At 45.2% G+C, this 21617-nt stretch overlaps 1 protein-coding gene across 2 annotated transcripts in view; it reads right to left on the reverse strand.

Annotated features, from left to right (window-relative positions):
• Window positions 1-5723: 5723 nt before the first annotated feature.
• The window catches only part of TBC1D25 (TBC1 domain family member 25), a 100886-nt gene continuing 84992 nt past the window's right edge, over window positions 5724-21617 (reverse strand). For both annotated transcript variants that reach the window (XM_085629658.1, XM_085629659.1), the window contains one exon: window positions 5724-10169. In XM_085629658.1, the coding sequence (XP_085485784.1) occupies window positions 8682-10169 (1488 nt within the window). In that variant the 3' untranslated portion in view covers window positions 5724-8681. The remainder of the gene's footprint in view (window positions 10170-21617) is intronic.

A 21617-nucleotide genomic window follows, 5' to 3' on the forward strand; every position in this document is an offset into this window, starting at 1 on the left:
GTACTGTCCGAGTTGAAGAATGTCTCAGCGGTACTGTAGGTATTACCACAGAAAGTATTGGAGCCGGTACCGGTTCCGATATAGTTGTTGGCACCACTGGAGTAAGCGGAACCACAGACACTTGTGGTGATAAAGGAAAAACCGCCGATTATAGTTGTCACAACCGATTCAGCTAAACCTTCTTCTGAATCTTGATCTGAGTCAGTGGTAAAACAATGGTTAAGGAAGGCGGGAATCCTCCACCGATATAACTTCACCCGACCTTTCTTGTCAAGTACTCGGTGGTAATGGTAATAAAGGAACAGCAGCAAAGGACGAAGTAGTCGCTGTATATGTCGAAGAGATTTGGATTTTTAATGACCTCTGTGCAGAAGTCGTCTTTTTTAAACCCTTATTTTTACCGATGAGACTGCAGTCAACGGGCTCTGAGGCATAGAAGGCTATTGAAGAGATCTTTGTAGACGGAATCGTCTACGGAACCATCGTCGACGGAAACCACCATCGAAAGATTCATTGCCGATGGAACCATAGTCGACGGAACCATCGTAGACGAAACCACCGTAGACGAAACCACCGTAGACGAAACCACCGTAGACGGAACCACCGTAGACGGAACCACCGTAGACGGAACCACCGTAGACGGAATCACCGTAGACGGAATCACCGTCGACGGAATCACCGTCGACGGAATCACCGTAGACGGAATCACCGTCGACGGAATCACCGTCGACGGAATCACCGTCGACGGAATCATCGTAGACGGAATCACCGTCGACGGAATCACCGTCGACGGAATCATCGTAGACGGAATCATCGTAGACGGAGCCACCGTCGACGGAATCATCGTCGACGGAGCCATCGTCGACGGAGCCATCGTCGACGGAGCCATCGTCGACGGAACCACCGTAGACGGAACCACTGTAGACGGAACCATCGTCGACGGAGCCATCGTCGACGGAGCCATCGTCGACGGAGCCATCGTCGACGGAGCCATCGTCGACGGAGCCATCGTCGACGGAGCCATCGTCGACGGAGCCCCCGTCGACGGAGCCCTCGTAGACGGAGCCCTCGTAGACGGAGCCCTCGTAGACGGAGCCCTCGTAGACGGAGCCCTCGTAGACGGAGCCCTCGTAGACGGAGCCCTCGTAGACGGAGCCCTCGTAGACGGAGCCCTCGTAGACGGAGCCCTCGTAGACGGAGCCATCGTAGACGATGAAGCCATCTTTGAAAAAACTGGAAAGTTGAAAACCTCACTAGCCTGAGAACTATGTCTCGTGGGCGACACAGCAGTATTCAAAGAAGAAGAAGTGGCAGATGTCATAGTCAGAGACATTTTCTTCTTTTAAGGAAGGAGTAGGTAACTCCTGTACACTACTGCGTTTTGAGGCTGTGTGGGAACGGCCAGAAGTAAAGTTTTCTACCTCAGAAAATTACTTCATATTTATCCTTAAGTCTCTGGAGCCACAACAAGAGACGGCCTTCCCTGTCTTTCAGAGTTTTTGTAGAAAAAATTCTACAGAATTTATATTCACCCACTTCATGGTAGGGTAAAGACAGTAAATACACTTACTGTGTGGATCTTCTGAGAATAACGTAGCTTTCCACAAAAGAACAAGGTCTAAACAAAGACTTCTTACTTGAAGTCATCCTGAAGAGAAAAAACTGAGCAGAGCTCAGGGAGACTCCCTTTCACACGACGTGCGGTAGAAAATCTGAGGTGAGGAGCTCTGAGGAGAAGGTTCTAGAGAGGAGCTGGCGCCTGATTGGCCGGAGTTCGGACTAACATAATGACAGAGATAGACTACGAATGTCTTTTTTTCTCTTTCCATGTATCTCTATGGAAATTTCATATAGGGACATTCTTGATGTTATTACTTACTTATATCTCTGTTTTATATGATTACTTATGTATATATATATATATTATGGCTGTATATATTACTATATTATTTACCGTGGGACTCCCACTCCGACGACGGGGAATATTCAAGCATGTGAATCTATGAAAGACACCCCAATACTGGAGAAGTGTCAATTCTGTATTCTTGCCATCTTCATTGGAGGTACCCTGTAAATAACAGGAGTCATCTGGCCAGGATCTTCATTGAGCAGAGCCTGGCCTAAGGCGCACCCAGGTACTGCCTAATGTCTCTAAGAAACCTTTCCATGTTACATAAACAAACCATAAGGCGTTGAGGGAGACCTGCTGAAACAACATAGCAGACATCCTAAAGAACCTTTGGAACAACTGCCTAAACATCCTTATCCAGGCAGTAGAATATCTTCAAAGTCTTACCAAAGACACCACAAGATCCAGAACCTCCGGTGATGAATGCCTTTTTGCAGCACTAGCCTTCAATAATGGCCAAAACCTTCTCAACCTTTGCCATGATCTCATGACAAACCTATAGGTTTTACACTCATTTTGCGTGAGTTACTCCACAATTACTTTCCCAAGATAGTTCACATTACTATTTCAAATGACAATAAAACCCTCCTCTCATCGATCATGTTTCAGACAGGTTACTAAAGCCACATAGGTGCTGGTCATGTGCAGAGTCTTCAGACCAATTACACGATAGACATTTTGGTTTATAAGCTTGTCCAATAAACTTGGAACCCAGAAACTAAAAGGTGTAGCTTTACTTGTCTGAGTTCATATGTGAGGAGTCTTCCATTGTGTCTGGATTCCTTACAACAGGGTTTTCCTTGGTTGCACAGATTAGCAAATGCAAAAGTACCTTTTAACAGTATCCCTTAGGAGTGGGGAGGGCAGGGGTCCCTTGGAGCACTCCCCAATTTAAATCAAAGCATAATTAAGTGTTTCGGGTCACCCAAATGTAATTACAACTGGCCCATTCATGCAGCAAGAACCTTTCACAGTCCTTGCCTGATAATGGATACTTCACTGGAAAACTCTTTTAGGAGAGAAGACTTGACCAACAAAGGAAAGCTCATGCCGATTAGTTTCTCATCCAGTGCCGAAGACTTTATCAACCAGTTTGTCACAACCGTCTCCAGATGGGTCAGAGGGGTTATCAGAATGCCGGTCTACAGGCCTCCATTTTTTAAGAGCACTGTGCAACAGTGGTCAATGACGTCTGAGGGTTAGATAGCAGTTTTACATTCAAAAGAAATGGTTATTTCAGCTGACTAGCCTAGGGTAGAGTCCTTTAATTTTAAGTAACTCTAACATGCCACCTTCATTAGAAGGGTCTGTCGGTCTGGCAATAAAACAGAGTTCTGTGCATAGTAAAACAAGATTTTATAAAGGACACAGAACACATCTGATCAGGATGCAATTAAAGTAGCATACCTAGCTTTGGATGTTACAAACCATAACATAGGTTCGGTTATTGTGGGCTCAAGCTGATGTTCTGAAATGTGGACTTGCTGACTGGATTGGTTCAACCTTTATTCCTTTCTTTGCTGTCTCGTAAGAGTTTTCTTCAACTTTTGAGGTTGACGAAGCCAGTCTTATTGATCAGAATGGGTTCTGCCAGACTAATTGATAGGTCAAATATTGCTCTATCGACATTACTCTCTTATCAAAGTTGTTTCAAGACTGGTGTCCTTAAAGCAGTGTTGCATCAGGGTGTCAGTTTATCTCCACAATGATTCTTTGCTTTTGGACGCAAAATTAAGGAGACTGTGTAAACAAACCTTTCTGAATCTCTAATAAAAATTCATACTTACTCTGAGCATAGCTGGGAAACTCCCAAATATATTGGAAATCAGTTGAAAGCCGTTGCACCTTTATAGCAGTAATCAACAAAAACATTTTCTTTTTAAATCTCCAATGTTCCTTTATTAGTGTTTGTGATCGAATACTTAATGATCAGCCAACCATTTTGAAATGTCTTCAAAACCAGAAGCACAGAAAATGAGAAACGGTGGCCTGATCACGTGAAAGGAACAGACACGCACAGGTGTCTGCTGGATAAGAACAATGTACACCTACAGTTACATGTCGCACACTGCTAAGTCAAGAATTTAAGACCTACGTTTATGACTTGGTTGGAAATCGGAAACCCTTTACTGAACATCTCCTGGAAAGTCTAGTGTTAATCAGAGGCTCTCTGGTAAATTCACAGTCATAGCCACTGCAGCAACAGCTTTCATGGCTGCGTTGGATGACCCGTATGCTTTTAAAGTCACAGTATTGGATTGTTGTGCTCAATGTTAACAGGGGAAGATGTCAAACAAGTGATAGACTGCCTTCTTGATAGCACTGCTACGATGAGGCATCGATCTATCCTTTAAAAGTAAAGGTGGGTTCTGCTCTGGCTGTTGATGCCACATTATCAGCCGAGGTACAGCCAAAATAGCAGTGGCAGCCCCAATTGGCATCTCAATTGCCAGCTCATTAAGACTTGGAACCAAAGGCTGAAGGGGCCTGACAGGTACTCAGACCTAGAGGGTTGACTTTAAAGAGCTAACAAAGGGAGGTTGAGTTTAGCCACAGCAATGACCAAGACATCATGAAACATGGTAAAGATGTCGGTCAATTACATTCTTGCTGCAGACTTTGTGGGGGGAAAAGTAGGAGTACAATTAGTCCAGTGTAAGGTATGTGTGCCTGGAGTAGTAGACTTGCAAGAAGAGTTGTCACAGTCTATGCACCCATCTTGATTTACTGAGATGCTTAGGCGAGGTCTTTCCTTGATGAACAACATCAAACTTTGGTCACCTCTAGGAGTCTTGTCACATCTAGGCATTTGCAATATTCATAAAAACTCTTTATGGGACAGATCTCCTAGAAGTAGGGATTAGCTAGGACAGACAAACAGGCTTATGTGGAATCTCACTCTGCAGAGAAACTTGTGGTATTAATAGAGTCAAGCGAGAAGAAATGAGACGGGGGAGTATTCCAAGTTAGTTGTAGATGTTAAGTGCCCAGACGTCAATTTCCCTTACACATTCTAAATTGCAAGCATGCCATTGTCGTACGTTCTATTGAAGTTGATGGTAACCAGTAGGAGCAGTGTCTTTTTTCCAGCTATCACTTTTCCCTCGTCTTCACAGCAACTGTGTTACTGTGAATTTTTCCAGTCTCTTTCAGAGTCCTAGATAGGTTCAGGCAAGTTTCAATTCTCTACAAATTGCCACTGGTAGTGGGTCTTTTTCTGCCTTTCCTTCCAACTGCAGGAGTACTTACAGAAAAGTGAAAGCATTCCTAGGAGGGAACATATACCATGTGTTGGACTAAGCAGCGTTTACAGCCATTAATGAAAATCTTAAGATGGAGAAATAAAGGCACCTTCAATTTGAGTTGCAATATATTTGTTTGTATGAAAATTTTCAATTTACCAGAGGTGTTTGTTAACCCTTTAGCTTGTGACTGGCATTGGTTAAAGAGACTTGTGTAGTATGTCCATGCCCTGTAACGACTACAGGGCAGTTAATCAGTAGAAGGGAAGATCATAGCTCCTCAGTCTGCCTTGGATTTGATGCATTGGTTGTGGGGGTAGTGTCTGAATTGACCCACTCTGAGGCTGTAATTTGGGATTAGAAAATAATGCACAGTGTAACTATGCTATTGCGAATGGCAAGTAAAGACCTACATGCTTAGTTTCTCAGCACTAAAAAACTGTTTTACTTTATGGTCTAAGTTGTACTTTTTCAGAGAAGCAAACAACATTCTGTGTTGAATTTTGCACCCAGATAATGACCTTTTGGGGGTAGTTTATATAACCTTTATACATTTACTACTGACATGTAAATTGTGTCATTTGCTAAAATTGTATAGTTTAATTATGATCTTGATAACATTTTGCTCAACTTGTATTTTTTCTTAGTCAGTTGCTTTCACATCTTAGCAGAATGCTCACAATATACTCAGTGGGTCACACAGGCTGAGCCAACAGCTACACTTTAACATGCTTAGCTAATAAAACATATCTTGCGTAAGATTTATATTAGAACACACCAAGATATCTTCTGAATACATCCCAATGGACTAGACTGAGGTAGGACTCTACAGGCCCACCATGCCAGTGTTAGGCACTTTGTTAACACCTATAGTCACAATTATCAAGTCTGGCTGTCTTTTAGGATGCATGGACAGTGTGCAGATAACAGAGTATCTCATCCATCTTATAGGCACAAAGACGACTCAAAAACAGAAGCACAAATAAAGACTTAGCAGCTCTAATAAATATTCCATTGTTGCTATTTGACATTAGTTATGGACTCCTATTTTACCAACAGTAGAAGAGATGAAAACTTTAGACGTTTTAATTGGTCAGCCATTCTCTGCATTAAAGCATGTGTGATGCAATTTTACCTGGAACGAGGACCCTAGCGGATAAAAAAATGATTAAAGTTAAAGGAGAGAATGAGTACCAATCCCTCTCAACGAAAGCAGAGTTTAGTAAGCTTCCTCTTCAAAGGGATGACCAACATGTTGAATTACCAACAGGTTTGCAGCAATACCGACAGCCTGAATGCTAACGGAGTGAGTCGGTGTCAAGGAGTATAAAGCAGACACTGGACGAAGGAAGGAAGAGTGCCTTACTTAATGTGCTATGGTGAAACAACGTACCAGGGCACTACTGAGCAGGGGAAAGAGTGATATCAATGAGTTGAGTGCCTCAGCACAGAAACAGTTCAACAATACATCTGCTGAGCCCCTGGGGCTGCCACTCATTAAGAGAGAGATCTATCTAAAGAAGTTTTAATCCAAGAAGAAGCAGACTGGGTAGACTGACAGGAGCCAGAACTAGCAGCAGGTATGGCTCTTTTCAATGTCCGAGGCACACAAGACACATTTACTAAAGCTGGTCTCATGAATAGCAATGTGCTGCAAAATATATATAAGCTGTACGTCTATCACATGATGGGGGTCAGACATGCATGTTGGCAGATGATCGAATACGTTCAAATTACTCCCTTCCCATATTCAACTACCTTGACAGCCTTGCACCGCATTACCTACACGAGTGCTTCTACAATCCTGAATTTTATCTATTCTCAAGGCTCTGGTCTTTCACCTTAAAGACTGTGCTGCCTTAGAAAGGGCGCCTCGACAAGGACTATATAAAAGATACCAAGATACAATCTGTGCCATGTGAAGAATAATACTAAGAAGTACTCAAAACTACTTCAAAAAGCTGCCAAAGGGTGGTTTAATAATACAAGAAATGTGGCTTAATGCCAGAAAAAAACACAGCTTCACATAGTCTTTTCCCCCATGGGTCATCAGCTATCAATGGGCATTAGTAGCGAAAATGTTTGTTGTTTACATTTATGAAAACATTTACCAGACCCTCAAATGATGAAGTGGAATCTGAGAATCTAAGTAAGATTCAAAACTAGACGATGACACATGCCTTCAAGTTCACCACCACTAAAAGTATAAAAACAAGAATAATTATTGCACTGAAACTCGATAATCTTCAGAACTATGCTTTTAAAGATGCTCCATGTTTATCATGTTTTGCCACTGTTGAAAAAACGGATTGACAAGATTTCTTTCTAGTAGCCTCATTATGAGGCAAACCATGTTGCAGAAACACATTTAAATACATCTCTTGCTGTTCCACAACAATATGGCAATTGATTTAAAGCACAGTAAAAATATAACTTTGGTGAAATGACAAAAGACCGCCAAAGCAACAGGTGAATGAAGTTTGATGCTCTTCGCTGAAACTAGAAGGCATGGGGTTGAAGGCTTTCAAAGAGCCGGTTTGCACCCTTGAGGCATCACCTCATGTTTTATCCTCTCTGCTGAACTGTGAACCAAAAAAGGCCCAGTGGCAAGCACACAACAAAGATGGTGTAGCAAGGGGGGCTGGATCTTAGAGGCACATATCAAATTATAGGTCCAAAGGCAGAGTGCAAATGAAAGGAGAATTTTGTTCTGATAGAAGGGCACTAAATAATAGCACAACTTCTCATGGGGAAAAGATCAACTGTCAACGTATTCATGAAAGACAGGCCCATTCCTTTGCACCGCCATTCCCTTGGCAGATAAACGCAGCCTGCAGAGCAGCTTGAACTTTAAAAATATGACAGCATTCAGGCCCACCAATCAAAAACCAGCTACAGCCTCTTTCATGTTGACGGTTCTCCAAGCCCAGGCTTTTACTACTGACTTAAAGGTGATGCCATTGGACCCCAACTGAGCTATGGATGATGGAGAGAACCTGACACAGTCTGCTTCTGATTGTGCAAGCATGGCTCTGAGGAACATACCTAAACAAAGTACAACTTGCTATTGATCATTTAAATGTTCACATGAAGAAACTGTACCTAAGCCTAATATAGACTGTACCAACATCAAAGGTTTGGTTGTACTTTTTGTTTGGCCAGCTCGTGGTGCAGGAAATCATGGAAATAGATTATACAGTCACGTGATAAGGTAGTTTTTCATACAAAAACGCACCACTGTATAGTTACAGGAACTGGAAGCGGATTGCGCAATCAAGAACATACAGTTTAACATGGTATATTGCGATTTCGGACACCCCTCACTGGTGTCACTGGAGAAAGTAGTAAGGCATTGTCATTCATTAAAAACTGGTGCACTTGCAGAGAGAAAAACTAACTGCAGACTAGGCACGGACCCTCGCCGCCACCTAATTTGCTCTTAGAAATGGCATCCACATTAAGAAAAAAAAAAACACAGCCAGAACGTTTTTGTGGTCTGGACCAAGGGAGCACAGAGCCAGTGCAAATGGTCAAGAAGCCATGGGGGATTCTGCTGCAGCTTCATCCCCTTCCTCAGAGTCCCACACCTCTGACTGCAGGTAATCAGCAAAAAGTGCTTTGGCTCGGTGTAGGATGCGGTTCAGGTTGTGCTTCCGCACCAGGCGGTCGAAGTGCATGGCAATCTCATTGTAGTCCATGTTATTTTTTATGATGTGATCTCGATGCTCCAGCAGGATGGCCAGGCATAGGAAGAGCATGAATGGGTTTCCCTTACCAAACTCCTGTGGGGGCGGCAGACTTATAGAAGCCGGTGTGGGCAATGAAGGAGGCGGCATGCCCCGTGCGGGTAGTCCTGGAGATGACATCTCTGGGGAAAGGGAAGACGTTGGGGAATTCTCCGCAGACTCCTTCACTCCCTCAGAAAGAGTACCGTTGTTATCGGTGACAGGGGACAGATCTTGCGACATGGAGGAGGTCTCCTGACTTGGAGAGGGCAGAGAGGAGGGCCGTAGAGAAGGAGCAGAAAAGGACTTGCTCATGAGGTTCAGGGAAGCAGAACAGGGTGCCTGAATAAGGGGTTCGTTTTCACTGCCAGGGTCATCCTCCTCCTCAGTGGGCTGTTTGGTCCTTGCCAGTATTCTGGCATTCACTACAAATGGTGGGTCATCCTCTGAGCTGTCTTCATTGTTGGCACTGTAGTACTTAAACTCTCCAAAGCTGGACTGCTTCATCAGTGAGCATGTACCATTCATCCTTGAAGGGCTCACAGCATTGTCAACTTCCATTGTCTGGTCACCAGGTCCAGGGTAAAACTCAACACTCGGTCTTAACATGTGCCTTTGACGCACAGGTCTTCCACTCTCAGTGGTTTCAGCCGGAGGACCTACCAGCTCAACCTCCTTTTCCGGTGGGTCAGGTGGCAAGGAGCTCCATGTGACCTCCAACATTCTGAGTGCATCTTCAAAGGCAAATTCTCGCTTGAGTTCCAGCAGCAGCCAGCGGTAGCAGAAGAACAGGTCATCTGCACCAATGGATAATAGGTAGCTGTAGAATTCTGGGTCAGAGTACTGAAGCAGGAGTTTCAAATGTGAAAACTTTATTGACATCATTTCTCCATCCATGCGAAAGTTCCCTTCTAAGCGCTTCATAATGCCACAGAAGCAGATAAAGGCATGGGCTTCATTGTCCATTACAGCCAGAATGGGAGAAGCAATGTCACTCATGCCCTGGCAGTAAGAAATTTGAGGATGAGTGACAGCATAGGTGGCAAGAAGGTCGTGCAAGGAAAGAAGATGGGGGCTGTCTTCTGAACCAGCATAATACGGGTGCGTTCGGTCAGTGCGCAGCACATCCTTCAGGACGTTACCTCGGATGAACTCTAGATCTTCCTGGCTGGCGTGTTCTTTCCAGTCTGCCTTTAGCTGTTCATACTCCCGGGTCTTGCATTTCATGTAATCCATCCGCTCCTGTCCTGAAAGTCCATCAGGATACACATTCAGCAAGTACCGCCACACCACCTGCACAGAACGTGAGACAAGCAATATTTTAATATTATTTCTTAGTGTAAAGGGCCATCTCACATTAATTGCTTCTGGCATTCCAAACAAAATAGACTGAAGTTACTCAATTAAGGATCTACGATACTCTCACTATTAGTCTCTTAAAACCTAAGTATGAGATATAGACCTAGGTATAGGAGTGTCTCCTTGTCCAGGCTCCACCTGACATCACTAACAGTTGAGAAGTCTAAGTTCTGAGAAGTCTAAGTTTAAGAGTCAAAAGGTAAGCTCCACCAGACTCCGCCCATCTTTCCTCAGTCAGCCCCTAACTCAGGAGTCCTTATACCTCCTAGTCAATACACTTAGGATGGCAGCCATAAGCTAGATGGTGCACTGTGGGATTGAAAGGGCATAAATAATTTTTGCTACAGCATTTACTGCAGTAAATAACTTTCACAAATATTTACATTAGGGCCAACCTTAGTAGTATATATGTTGAGAAGTCCATCAAAACAGGATATGGGAGACAGCAACATGCTGTTCAGTAAAGAATCTAACAAATATTTTTTGTATAGCCTGATGAAGAGGCATCAGCCAGAAGTTATCAAGCATGTATTTCTTAAACAAAACATGTCAAAGCTAGCAGAATGGTCAGTCACAGAAATAGCATGAATGGGTTTCCCTTGCCAAACTCCTGTGGGGGTGGAATACTTTTAGGGGCTGGTGTAAGCAATGAAGGAAGCAGCATGCCTAGGGCCTGGAGATGAAATATCTGGGGACAGAACAGACGAAGGGGAATTCTCAGAAAACTCATTCACTCCCTCAGAAAGAGTGCCATTGTTATCTGTGATAGGGGACAGATCTTGCGAAATGGAGACACTGCAGAAGATGGCAATCAGTACAGGCCTCTGAAAGGGCTACAGAGGTGGCTACACCTCTGACTGAATGAACATTAAGTAACTTTTGGGGAGAGACGCTGTAGGGAATGTCTGTCGGTAATATTGGAGTCAAACCAATAAATCAAAGGCAATTTGCCTTCTTTCTGGCCTTGAATAGGCCTTTCCACTCTGCCAGGCAAATCATTGACTGATTACATTTTTGGATCTACATGGGTACAAACAGCCTGGATTTCAGCTTCAGACATTGAAAATAACTTGGATAGACACTTATTAGTAAAGTGAAATTCAAAACAATGATTGTCGAAACAAAAGATGGGTTCTCAAAATTAACAATCACAAAACTGTACAAAGCTTCTTAGCTAAAAGGATGCTCATTCTACAAAGAACGGTGCCTGAGACTAGAAAGATTTATAAAAAGTTACTAGCGTAAGGTTAGTACACACCATGCTTTCAAAGGTTTTATGAGCCATATTCAGCAAGACTACAGGAATTGGTCTGATCTATTTGGCTTCTTGATTTTGGAAATCAGTACATCTTACTACAACAAGATTTATAAAAAAAATGAAATAATATTTTCTGAGTACCAGATACGATACTGTGGGAAACAAAGGATGCCGCAGTACAGACACACGAGGGGGGTGGTTGAAGTATTTGACACAAACTATCACACTTCTAGGTTAAGAGACTGTTTAGGGGGTGGAATGGGGCAGTGTAGCACTTTAATGCGCCCTCTTTAATAAATCCATTTTATGATGGGAATTCTGAAAATCATTTTGCAAGTGTGAAGGGGGCATTTGGAGTTTATACAGAAGTGTCTCTCTTTAATGGAGCATACCAGTGCCTAGGAACAGCTATCCTTACGTTTGTGTTTAGACACCTGCCGTGATCGATTGGATGTACTTTGCTCAGCCGGTTTACCCGGCAGTGCTGCCTCTTTGAATCTGAGGAGTTGCCGGAGAAGAAACCCTTTGAAAGCGGTTTGCAGTTGGTTGTTCACTCTTAACCTAGACCTCCCCGGACCGTGCTTCATGCTCTGAACTGATCTACAGAAATGGCTTGGTCAATAGGTGCTGTTAAAATCTCTACAGTCGAGAGAACCTTTAGAATGAAAAGAAGGTGGAGTGATCCCTACCTTGTGTTTTCTGTGACTGGTAAAAGGACTTCAAACATATTTGATACCTTTTATTAGCCCTCAAGGACATGCACTTAAACACCACCTCTGCTTAGATGCAAGTTGTCCTCACAATATGATAAGTTTCCCACCATATGTAAGCCTCTTCGAAACACCATTCTTAAGGGGCTATCATTAACCTATGAGCCTTCGTTCCATAAACCCGGAGAGAGCCCCTTCCCAATATTGCCCGTGAATGACGTTGCCTTCATGTCACTGAATTTTGTACTCAAGTACTGTCCCTGAAATTAGTTTATTAACTTTCTAAGGAGCCATCAACACTGATCCGTAGCGTAACGAAACATGATGGGGTCCCTGAGGTTCCCATTATCTCACAGATATTCATAGCATTGAGCTCAAAGGGGACCCCCTAAAGGGCAGCCCCCCTGAACCTCAGGACTCTGCGTAATGGGAGGTTAGGTAACTGTGGGGTCCACAGCGAGATAGGCAGTCCCTAGCTGCCCTCAAGGATCCACAGCTTACCACAGAAGGATCATCTACTTCAGGAATTGGCCTGTTTGTTTCATTTTAACACACCATTGGGTTGGCTGGTCGAGGTGTAAAAGAGCACAGTTATACGTGACTGAGCCTTGAGGCAGTGCAGGTGCGCATGTGCGCGCGCGTCAGGTGTGCGTGTGTAGCGAGTGAGAGGTTTCCTAGGAAGACTAGGTTTGCTTCGTTTTTGCAGGTGGAGTGCGCCCTAGGTAGAGCTGGTAGAACCCTTTCCAGCCTGTAATAGCAAGTTTAGATAATTATGACTCTCCACCTAGCTATGCGTACCTTGCAGGTGAGATGACCTCCGAGGCTTTACAAGGGAAATAAAGAGCTGATCTGATTTACAGGATGGCTCGGTCATGTCAACGTAGTACAAAAGCACTCTTTTGGCATCCAATGTGACGGTACTCTGTCCGCAACAGACTCCGGAGACTGTAAGCTCAATGATTTGGTTAAAGTGGATGGGTGATACCACCTTGTGGAGGACCTTGTGGGCCTGAATGATGGGTTTTTGTAGGATGAGCACTTGTAATTCACTGTGTCTAAGGTAAGTAATGGCCACAGGGAAGACCACCATCCATCAGAGGAATTGAAGGGGGCATGAGTTAATAAATTCATAAATGGTCCTATGAGCCTGGTGAGGACTGTGGGAGGCACTAGAGTGAGATCACTCACTTGAGACCGTCCATGAAGGAGTTAACTACTGGATTTCTTAAGGACAAGTGTTCCTTGTTCTGTATGTAGGCTGCACAGCAGCCAGGTGTAGGCGAGTCCAGATTTTTGCAAACACGAAAGATAGGTAAGAATGCCCGGCACAGTAGCATTTAACAAGTCTAAGGTCTTAGATCTGCAGCGGTTAACAAACCTTTTCCATTTTGCTGCATAATAAACTTGTGTTGTGGGCTTGTGGGCCTCCTTTAAGATGGATACAAGTCCTGGGGAAGATTGATGCAACCACATTTTTAGGACCTAGGGTGCCAAATCGCAAAGCTGAGCTGACCAGGCTCTGGGCCTCTGAGTGAGAAGATCCAGCCTGAGTAGAAGTCTGTCATGAGACAAGACAGACATTACCAGGAGGGTGGAAAAGGTTGGGAAGCAGTTGGAAAAGCAGCGGCATATATCAAAGACCAGTTCATCTATAGTGTACTGCCCAGGGACTGTGGGTGGGGGTACATGAAGGTGACATTTGGGCATTCTGCTTTGTATGGTGGCAAACAGATCTATCATTGGGGTTTCCCAGAAGTTAGAATACCTATATAGGGCACTTGTTAATGCGTCCCGCTGAGCAGACCTGCAGTGTTTTTTCTCTGCCTCCAGGAAAAGCTCCGCCTTAAGGTGAATGTTGTGGAGAAGTACCCAAAGCCAAATCCCCTTGGCTGGATGAGACAGCCAAGGGGAGTATGTACTGCCATGCTGCTTTAGCAAATAAAGCGGTCATACTGTTGTCTTTATGGGAACTACTTTGTCCCAATCGACCTGTCAGAAGGCTTTCCAAGCTAGTGAATGACTAGCAGCGCAAGGAAGTTGATTTGGCAATTCTATTGTTGAAGGGGCCAAGGTCCCCGGACAATCATTTAGTTGAGATGCATACCGTACCTCGTCAGAGAGGTGTCTGGTGATTGTCACTTGCGGGATGGGTATATAAAAGGCTTACTGTACATGTTCCACCATTGCAGAGAGCAGCATGCCTTGGCCTGAAAAAACTTGCTCTTCCCAGTAAACCTCCCCTGAAACACGAGACACTCTTGGAGGGGCTGCATATGAAGTTGTGTCGAACAATGGTGAAGGAGGCCATCATTCCTTTAAGGTGCACGACAGTCCGCACTGTGTGCCTGACGAGTTGGCTGACCGATAAAGCAGCTGCAGGAAAATTGTGATTCTTTTGCTGACTGGGTAAAACGTTCCCCGTTACTCCACTTCAAACTGGTACTGTTGTCCAGTTACCACACAGCAAATGTACTACCGATGAGCACAGTTAGAGCGTTGTCATGAAATCACAGAGGAGGAAAATGATATCCTGAAAGTCGTCATACGAATATTTTGAGATAAGATATAGCAGCTGAGGGGCCTCAGATAAAGGGTGGCCTGAGAGACCTGTCATTTTTGTGTAAGAGAACGTAGGTGCAGCTCCCTTGGTGTTGCAGCAGCATCCTCTTCGTTAGACCTGGCACCATTGGCGAGGTTTACTCTAACTTTTTGTCTTCAGATCTCCTGTTTTTGACGACTTCGTTTTTGATGACTTTGGATTCTGCGCACCCTGACCAGTGTTAAAGTGCTTGTGCTCTCTCCTCAGACCTGGTAACATTGGCTGATCCACAATTGTAATATATAATTTACTTATAAGTCCCTAGTAATGTGCACTACCTGTGCTCAGGGGCTGTAAATTCAATTTTACTAGTGGGCCTGCAGCACAGATTGTGCCACCCACTTATTTAGCAGTTTACACATGTCTCAGGCCTGCCGCTGCATAGCCTGTGTGTGCAGTTTTAAACTGCCATGTTGACCTGGTAAGTTAAACCTCCTCCCAGGCCCAAACCTTTCATTTTTATACATATAACTCACCCCTAGGGTAGGCCCTGGACAGCTCAGAGGGCAGGGTGTACTGTATGTGAAAAAAGCAGGACATGTACTTTTACATGTCCTGGTAGTGAAAAACTCTTAAATTAGTTTTTTCACCACTGTAAGGCCTATATCTTGCAAAGGATAACATTGGGATTATCATATTACATTTTATAAGCGTAATTTCAAAATGGGAAGATACAACTGGTTCATATTTGGTGTCTCTGGAATCCCAATTCAAAATCTGTATTGATGGTGAAGTTTGATTTTAAATTACAATTCTGAAAACACCACTTACGGTAAGTTGGCATTTTCTTGCCTTGGCTATTTGGTGCCTGCGGCCTGTCTCTGATCACATGACTGGGTTTAGTAGGCAGTTGGGCCTCGTGTATTCCACCTAGACAGCCACACACAATATGAGCTTAGGTGTGACTGGGTGGGCTAGCCTGACTGAATGGGAGAGAGGGGTTACAACAAACAAATGATGGACGGAATGCTGACAATGCAGACATTCTCCCCCAGTCAAGAGATCTGGGTTAAATCCATCGTTCTTTTGCCCACTACGCCACCCCAGTTTAGAAATTACCATATGCAAATCAGTCTTGACCCTGTGCCTCATGGGAACAGACCAGCCCGAACTGCCAAGCCATGTCTTCCCTGGACCGGAATCAAGCATCCTAGGACCGGTTTCTGGCTATCAGCCGTCATCAGCCAGGATAGCTTGACTCCAGTGGCGTAGTGAGCACGGGTCCCACGTCTGGGAATACCCATCCCACTTAGGGCGAAAAGCGTTACAACAAACAAATGATGGACGGAATGCTGACAATGCAGACATTCTCCCCCAGTCAAGAGATCTGGGTTAAATCCATCGTTCTTTTGCCCACTACGCCACCCCAGTTTAGAAATGACCATATGCAAATCAGTCTTGACCCTGTGCCTCATGGGAACAGACCAGCCCGAACTGCCAAGCCATGTCTTCCCTGGACCGGAATCAAGCATCCTAGGACCGGTTTCTGGCTATCAGCCGTCATCAGCCAGGATAGCTGGACTCCAGTGGCGTAGTGAGCACGGGTCCCACGTCTGGGAATACCCATCCCACTTAGGGCGAGTCCATCAATTGTTATTTTTGCATTTGTCACCCCGAGTGGAAAGGGTATGCCCAGACGTGGGTCCCTTGCTCTCCATGCCACTGAAAATCAAGCAAGCCTGGCTGAAGACGGCTGAAATGCCAGAAACCGGTCCTAGGATGCTTGTTTCCAGTCCAGGGAGGACCTGGCTTGGCAGTTCGGTCTGGACTGTTCCCATGAGGCACAGGGTCAAGACTGATTTGCATATGGCTGGGTTCAAACTGGAACGGCATGGTGAGCAAAAAAACGATGGATTTAGGCCCAGATCTCTGTACTGGGGTGAATGTATGACATTGTTCTACATTCTGTCCATCAATTGTTATTTTTGAATGGGAGAGAGGAGCTGGACTTAGCCCAACTTACACCTGAACAGGCTGTATCCTGTCCCCACACAAAGGGCTGCCTACCCCCGAAGTTAGTCTGGAGCAAGGGCTGGCAGGGCGGGGCATCTGCACTTCAAAGGCATGTCTCTAGAGGTTTCTCCCCACTTCAGAGGAACAACTGTGTACGAATACTGGACCTCAGACACCACCACTTCAGTATACTTCTGGGTCTGTGGATAGTCTTTCAGGGAGGAGGACTGCTGTGCTACTGAAAGGATTGCTACTCTGCTGAGCTGACCTTTGCCTGGGTAGAGGCGGACTGGACCTGCATCTCTTGAACCCAGACCAAAGATTGACTCCAAGGGCTAGTTGGCTGGCCGCCTTACCTGAAATCTCGGGGAACAAAACAGGCTTCAGACGACCTTGCATTTGCACCTGGTTTCGGCCATCTGTGAGTCTACCCTGTTGTAAATTTCAACAGGGCCTGCACACAAGCCTCCATTTATTCTACGTTTAAGCTTGACCTCTTTTCTAAACTGACTTTTTACATGTCTTGCACTTACACATAAACATACTTATTCTGCTTGGAGTACATTTTCGAGTAAGCACTTAATCATGTAATTTGTGCACTCTGTCCAAGGGTAAGGATCACTTAAAGCTATGCCCTTGCATTTGGTTGTCCGGATGGAGACAGCTCTGAGTCTCAAGAAAAACAATCACATTGGCACTGGACCTCTGACATAGTGCAATTGGAACAGTGGTTTAATTATATAAACCACCTCCGAGGCAAATTCGGAAGTGCAGCAGTTTTGCGGATTATCATGGTACATTGTGCCTGTGATTAAGATAAAGCCCTGTTGACGCTAACCTTTTGCCCTGCAAAAGACTGTAACCTGCTCTACATCAGCTCAGCTTCCTGATCTATCAAACACAGGTATCGGAGGTTGAGTTGGCCCAAGAGATCAGGCAGAGGGTGCTCCCACTATGTTTGTGATAATGTTGGTAGTATTAGGTAGAAGGATAAATATAATCATAGTCACACAGTAACGTCATAATGATTTAACTGTTCATCTTTTTCGCCATTCTTGTAATGCTGGTTACAATGCTTTGTTTCACTCTACTAATAATCGCAGCTCATGCTTTTTATACAAGAATACAATTGTTTCAATAAATGTTTGAAAAGCCAATTCATATCTTTGACTCTCCCTTGGGCATGGCTGAGTAACAACGAAAGGGTAGATCTGTTTCCACAATTTCCTTGAGAAATTAGAGTGGTTATGTTCTGAGGTTGCAGATACCATATGGTACCCTAGAAGGTTAGGGATTCAGATGGTGCACTGTGAGCTAGCTAGGTACTGGGCCAACATACTCTGATATGTGTGGAGTTTGTCCCCATATTCTGACGGTTACGTTGCCCTGGTACAGTCCTACTTGATTTGTTAGAACCGTATGACAACCCTGCCAAGTGCCGCCACCCCCAGTCCTGGAATCTTGAAAGTGAGCCTAATGTGCTTGAGCTGAACCGACGTATTTCCTCGGCTGACAAAAATAGTTGAGCAAAACCGACGCATTGCTGCTGCTGTGTGGATGGGGCATACCGCAGAAGGTCTGCTTTACCCTCACAATCTTCGCAACTGACACATCGCTGATAGCGCGGTGCATCTCAGATACAGGTCTTCGCATCCCTCAACGGCAACACTGGTCTCCAAACTGCAGCCCCTCGGAACGGACACATTGCCAGCTGCGCACCACATCCTAGACGCCCAGACTTCGCATCACAAGCTCCGTCTATGGGTTCATCAACCTCAACGCAACAGGGCCTCGCACCTGCAGTCTTGCCGCATTGCGGAACCAATCAATTGCACGATGTCCTTTTGCCCAAGATCCATGTAACGCTGCCCAACCAGGATTTAATGTACTTTGTTCAGCTGGCCCAACTGGGTCCCTGAAGCCAGCCCATGCTCCATTGTGGTTGGTCTGAACTTGTAAGTTCGTCCCGGTCCAGTGCGACCAGATCTCCCTTGTTGGAGCTTTGGGCTTTTTGCCGCTATTTTACCCTAAAACGTTTAAAATGTATATATCCAGTTTCCCTGGTTGGATGTGTGTTGTTTTGGTAGTTTTAGTTATTAAATTCTTCTCTATTTTTCTAAACCTGTGTGAGGTCATTTTTGTGGTGTTTTCACAGGTTGAACTGTTGCGCAAAGACTTTATACATTGCCTTCAAGCTAAGCCAGACTGCTCTGTACCAAGCTACCAGAGGGTGAGCACAGGATAATATGTGGTTTGCTTGTGCCTTACCCTGACTAAGATTGAGATTGCCATTTGACCAGGGTTCACACCCCTGTCAATCAGTAACCCAATTTTTAACACACTCTATGGTGCCCTTCTCTAGGAGTGCATCCACGTCTTCAAGAAGCAAGAGGAATTGTTTGCTGAGGGCATGCATACGAGGTAGGATGTTGACAGGGTTATGAGTCGTTTGAGACAACCATGTTGGACCACAGCTAAGACTAACATGTTGGATGCAATTTCCTCCCTGCAGAGGAGGAATTAGAATATCCCCCCCTCCTCCCCCCCCCCCCCCCCCCCGAAAGCCGATTTGTGAGGGTGTGGGGGGAGGGGGCGTGTTGGAGCAAGCCACTGTTAGAAGAGGGCAGCTCCTTCGCTGGAGCTACTTTTGACCATATCCCGGTTGTTACGTCTGTAGTAGCCCTTCTTATTCCCCTTCCTCACTTGCTGGTGGAAGGATTGCTGCTGACTTTGGTAGACGTGTGTTTGTTTGGGCAAGGTAGTCTTTTGCGCCCAGTGTGCAGCTGCTTGTGAAAGGAGCCCATATATGTGGTAGTCTGCAGCAACCCCATGGACTTTGCAGTTGCCATATCTTTCTTGATTTTTCCAGCATCTTGTTAACTTGGACCCAAAAAGATAGTTCTAATCTTACTGGAAGCTGAGAAAATGCAGCTGCACCTTGGGCTTGAACCCAGAGATACAGAGCTAGGAATGTGGCCTTTAACACGCAGCAGATGCTGGCGTTGAGATGGCTTTGCACTCAGTCACGAACCCCATCCCCATTTTCTCTCTGAGGTGTTTATGAGCTCTTGCATCTTCTCCCACTGCGTCCTATCATACTGTGACAGAGGTGGCAACGTATTGGCTATCTGTAACTGGGTTGCTGCTCTGACTGCCAGCCACCCTCTGCACTACAGAGTCATTTGTTTTTGCTTTTTGTCTGGAGGGAGAGCATTACCAGAGGACCGGGCCGAGGTAAGCTTGAGCGCAGTTTGGACCATCAGAGACTATAGCTGAACTTGCCTTTATTGTATGTTGGCTCACTAGTAGAGAGTCTGAACTTAATCACGATCATAGAGGTTACAACCCTAGTTTTGATAGGCTCCTTAAAATTGTTGGGAGCAGATTTTAACATGCTCTTCAGCATGGGGAGGAACAGGACAGTCCGCTCACATTTCGAGAGTTCTCCTCTTCCTGTATGACATGCATGTAGGGTAGTAGTGTAGATTAGGGTCATCGTGGGCATCAACATTGTTGTCATCCCAAGGATCATCAGTGGAACTTTGTCCGGGGAGCTGGTTCAGAGGCAAAGGGGCCATAAACTAGGACCTATGAAAAGTGGGGATGCATAGGCGTGGTGGTGGGGAAGGGCGAGTAGAGGAAGAAGACTGGAGGCTCTGCCCTTGTTTTTCCTTTGGTGTCTCTAGGATTGTCGCCTCAAAGAAGGCCTTGAGGTTGGCTATATTGTCAAAGAGGGTTTCGGTGTCCAGGATGAGTTCAGCATAGACTGGGTCTTGCGCAGCGGCACTGATGGAGTCTTACCTGCTGGCTTTGGATGGGACAGATGGTGCTTGGGTCTTGAAGCGGCTCAGGATCGACAGGTGAGGCTTATTTGTCTCCGAAACTATCTGCTAGGGCTGACCAGAACCCAAAGGCAGTGGTGGCCCTGGTCTTGGCTTTTCTTACTGTCTGTGCTCAGGGCTTGACACTAGACTCCTTTGTGAGAGGTGCACTTCCTCAGCGTGTGACTTCTTCTGAGGCATGGTGATATGGGCATTAAGGGCAAAACGTACACTCATGACTCTGGCCGTGCTCTTTGTGTGAGGGCAATTATTTAGAGCTGGCCTGAAGTCCACTTCTCCGCACTGTTGGACTAGATCCAGGACAAAGACTCCGGACTGGGGTTTGGTGGTGCAGAAGGGTCAGTTTATTCATGTTATTTGGTGCTAAGGGATCTTCTTTTCTAAAGATATCCATTGTGTCTGAAGTGCTCTGCAGGTACATTTTCTTGTGTGCAGCACCTTTCCAGTCTGTACCGGGTGGTCTTCCTGGATATGAAGTAGTGGGACAACGGAGAGGATATGCAGTTGTGGTCGGGAAACAGACTTAGATTGCACACCCCATGGAGGTCTGCCCACAAATATTTCGAGTGGCAGTGAGGGGAATTCTGAAAGGGAGTCCATTCCATCACCAACACAGCATTCTCTGACAAATAAGGCCTGGAAGTTGATCTGGGCCATAGAGAAGCACAAAGTCTTCAACAGAACGGGGTGTGAACGCCGGTTTTTGTTGCCTAAAGATGTTCACGGGTCTGGGAGGTGAAGTATCGAAGGTTGAAACCAACGCAAATGGGATAAAAATGTAACCGGACAAGGCCAACGAGAATGTGTTCAGGACACAATGCACATGGAACCCACTCAATACATGTCCTAGCCCAATGCCAGAAAAATCTAACATGGAGTTAGTGCAAATGCCCTATGTACACTATGAGAAGGAGTAGCGCCTCCCCCTGAAACCCAAAGCGTTCCGGGCATATATTGTTGTTTTATCCTTACAAGTGCTGTCCCTTTGGGGACGGTAAGTGGGTTGAGAGTTGTGTTTTA

This window comes from Triturus cristatus, chromosome 10, assembly GCF_964204655.1.
Source record: "Triturus cristatus chromosome 10, aTriCri1.1, whole genome shotgun sequence".
NCBI classification, from domain to species: Eukaryota; Metazoa; Chordata; class Amphibia; order Caudata; family Salamandridae; genus Triturus; species Triturus cristatus.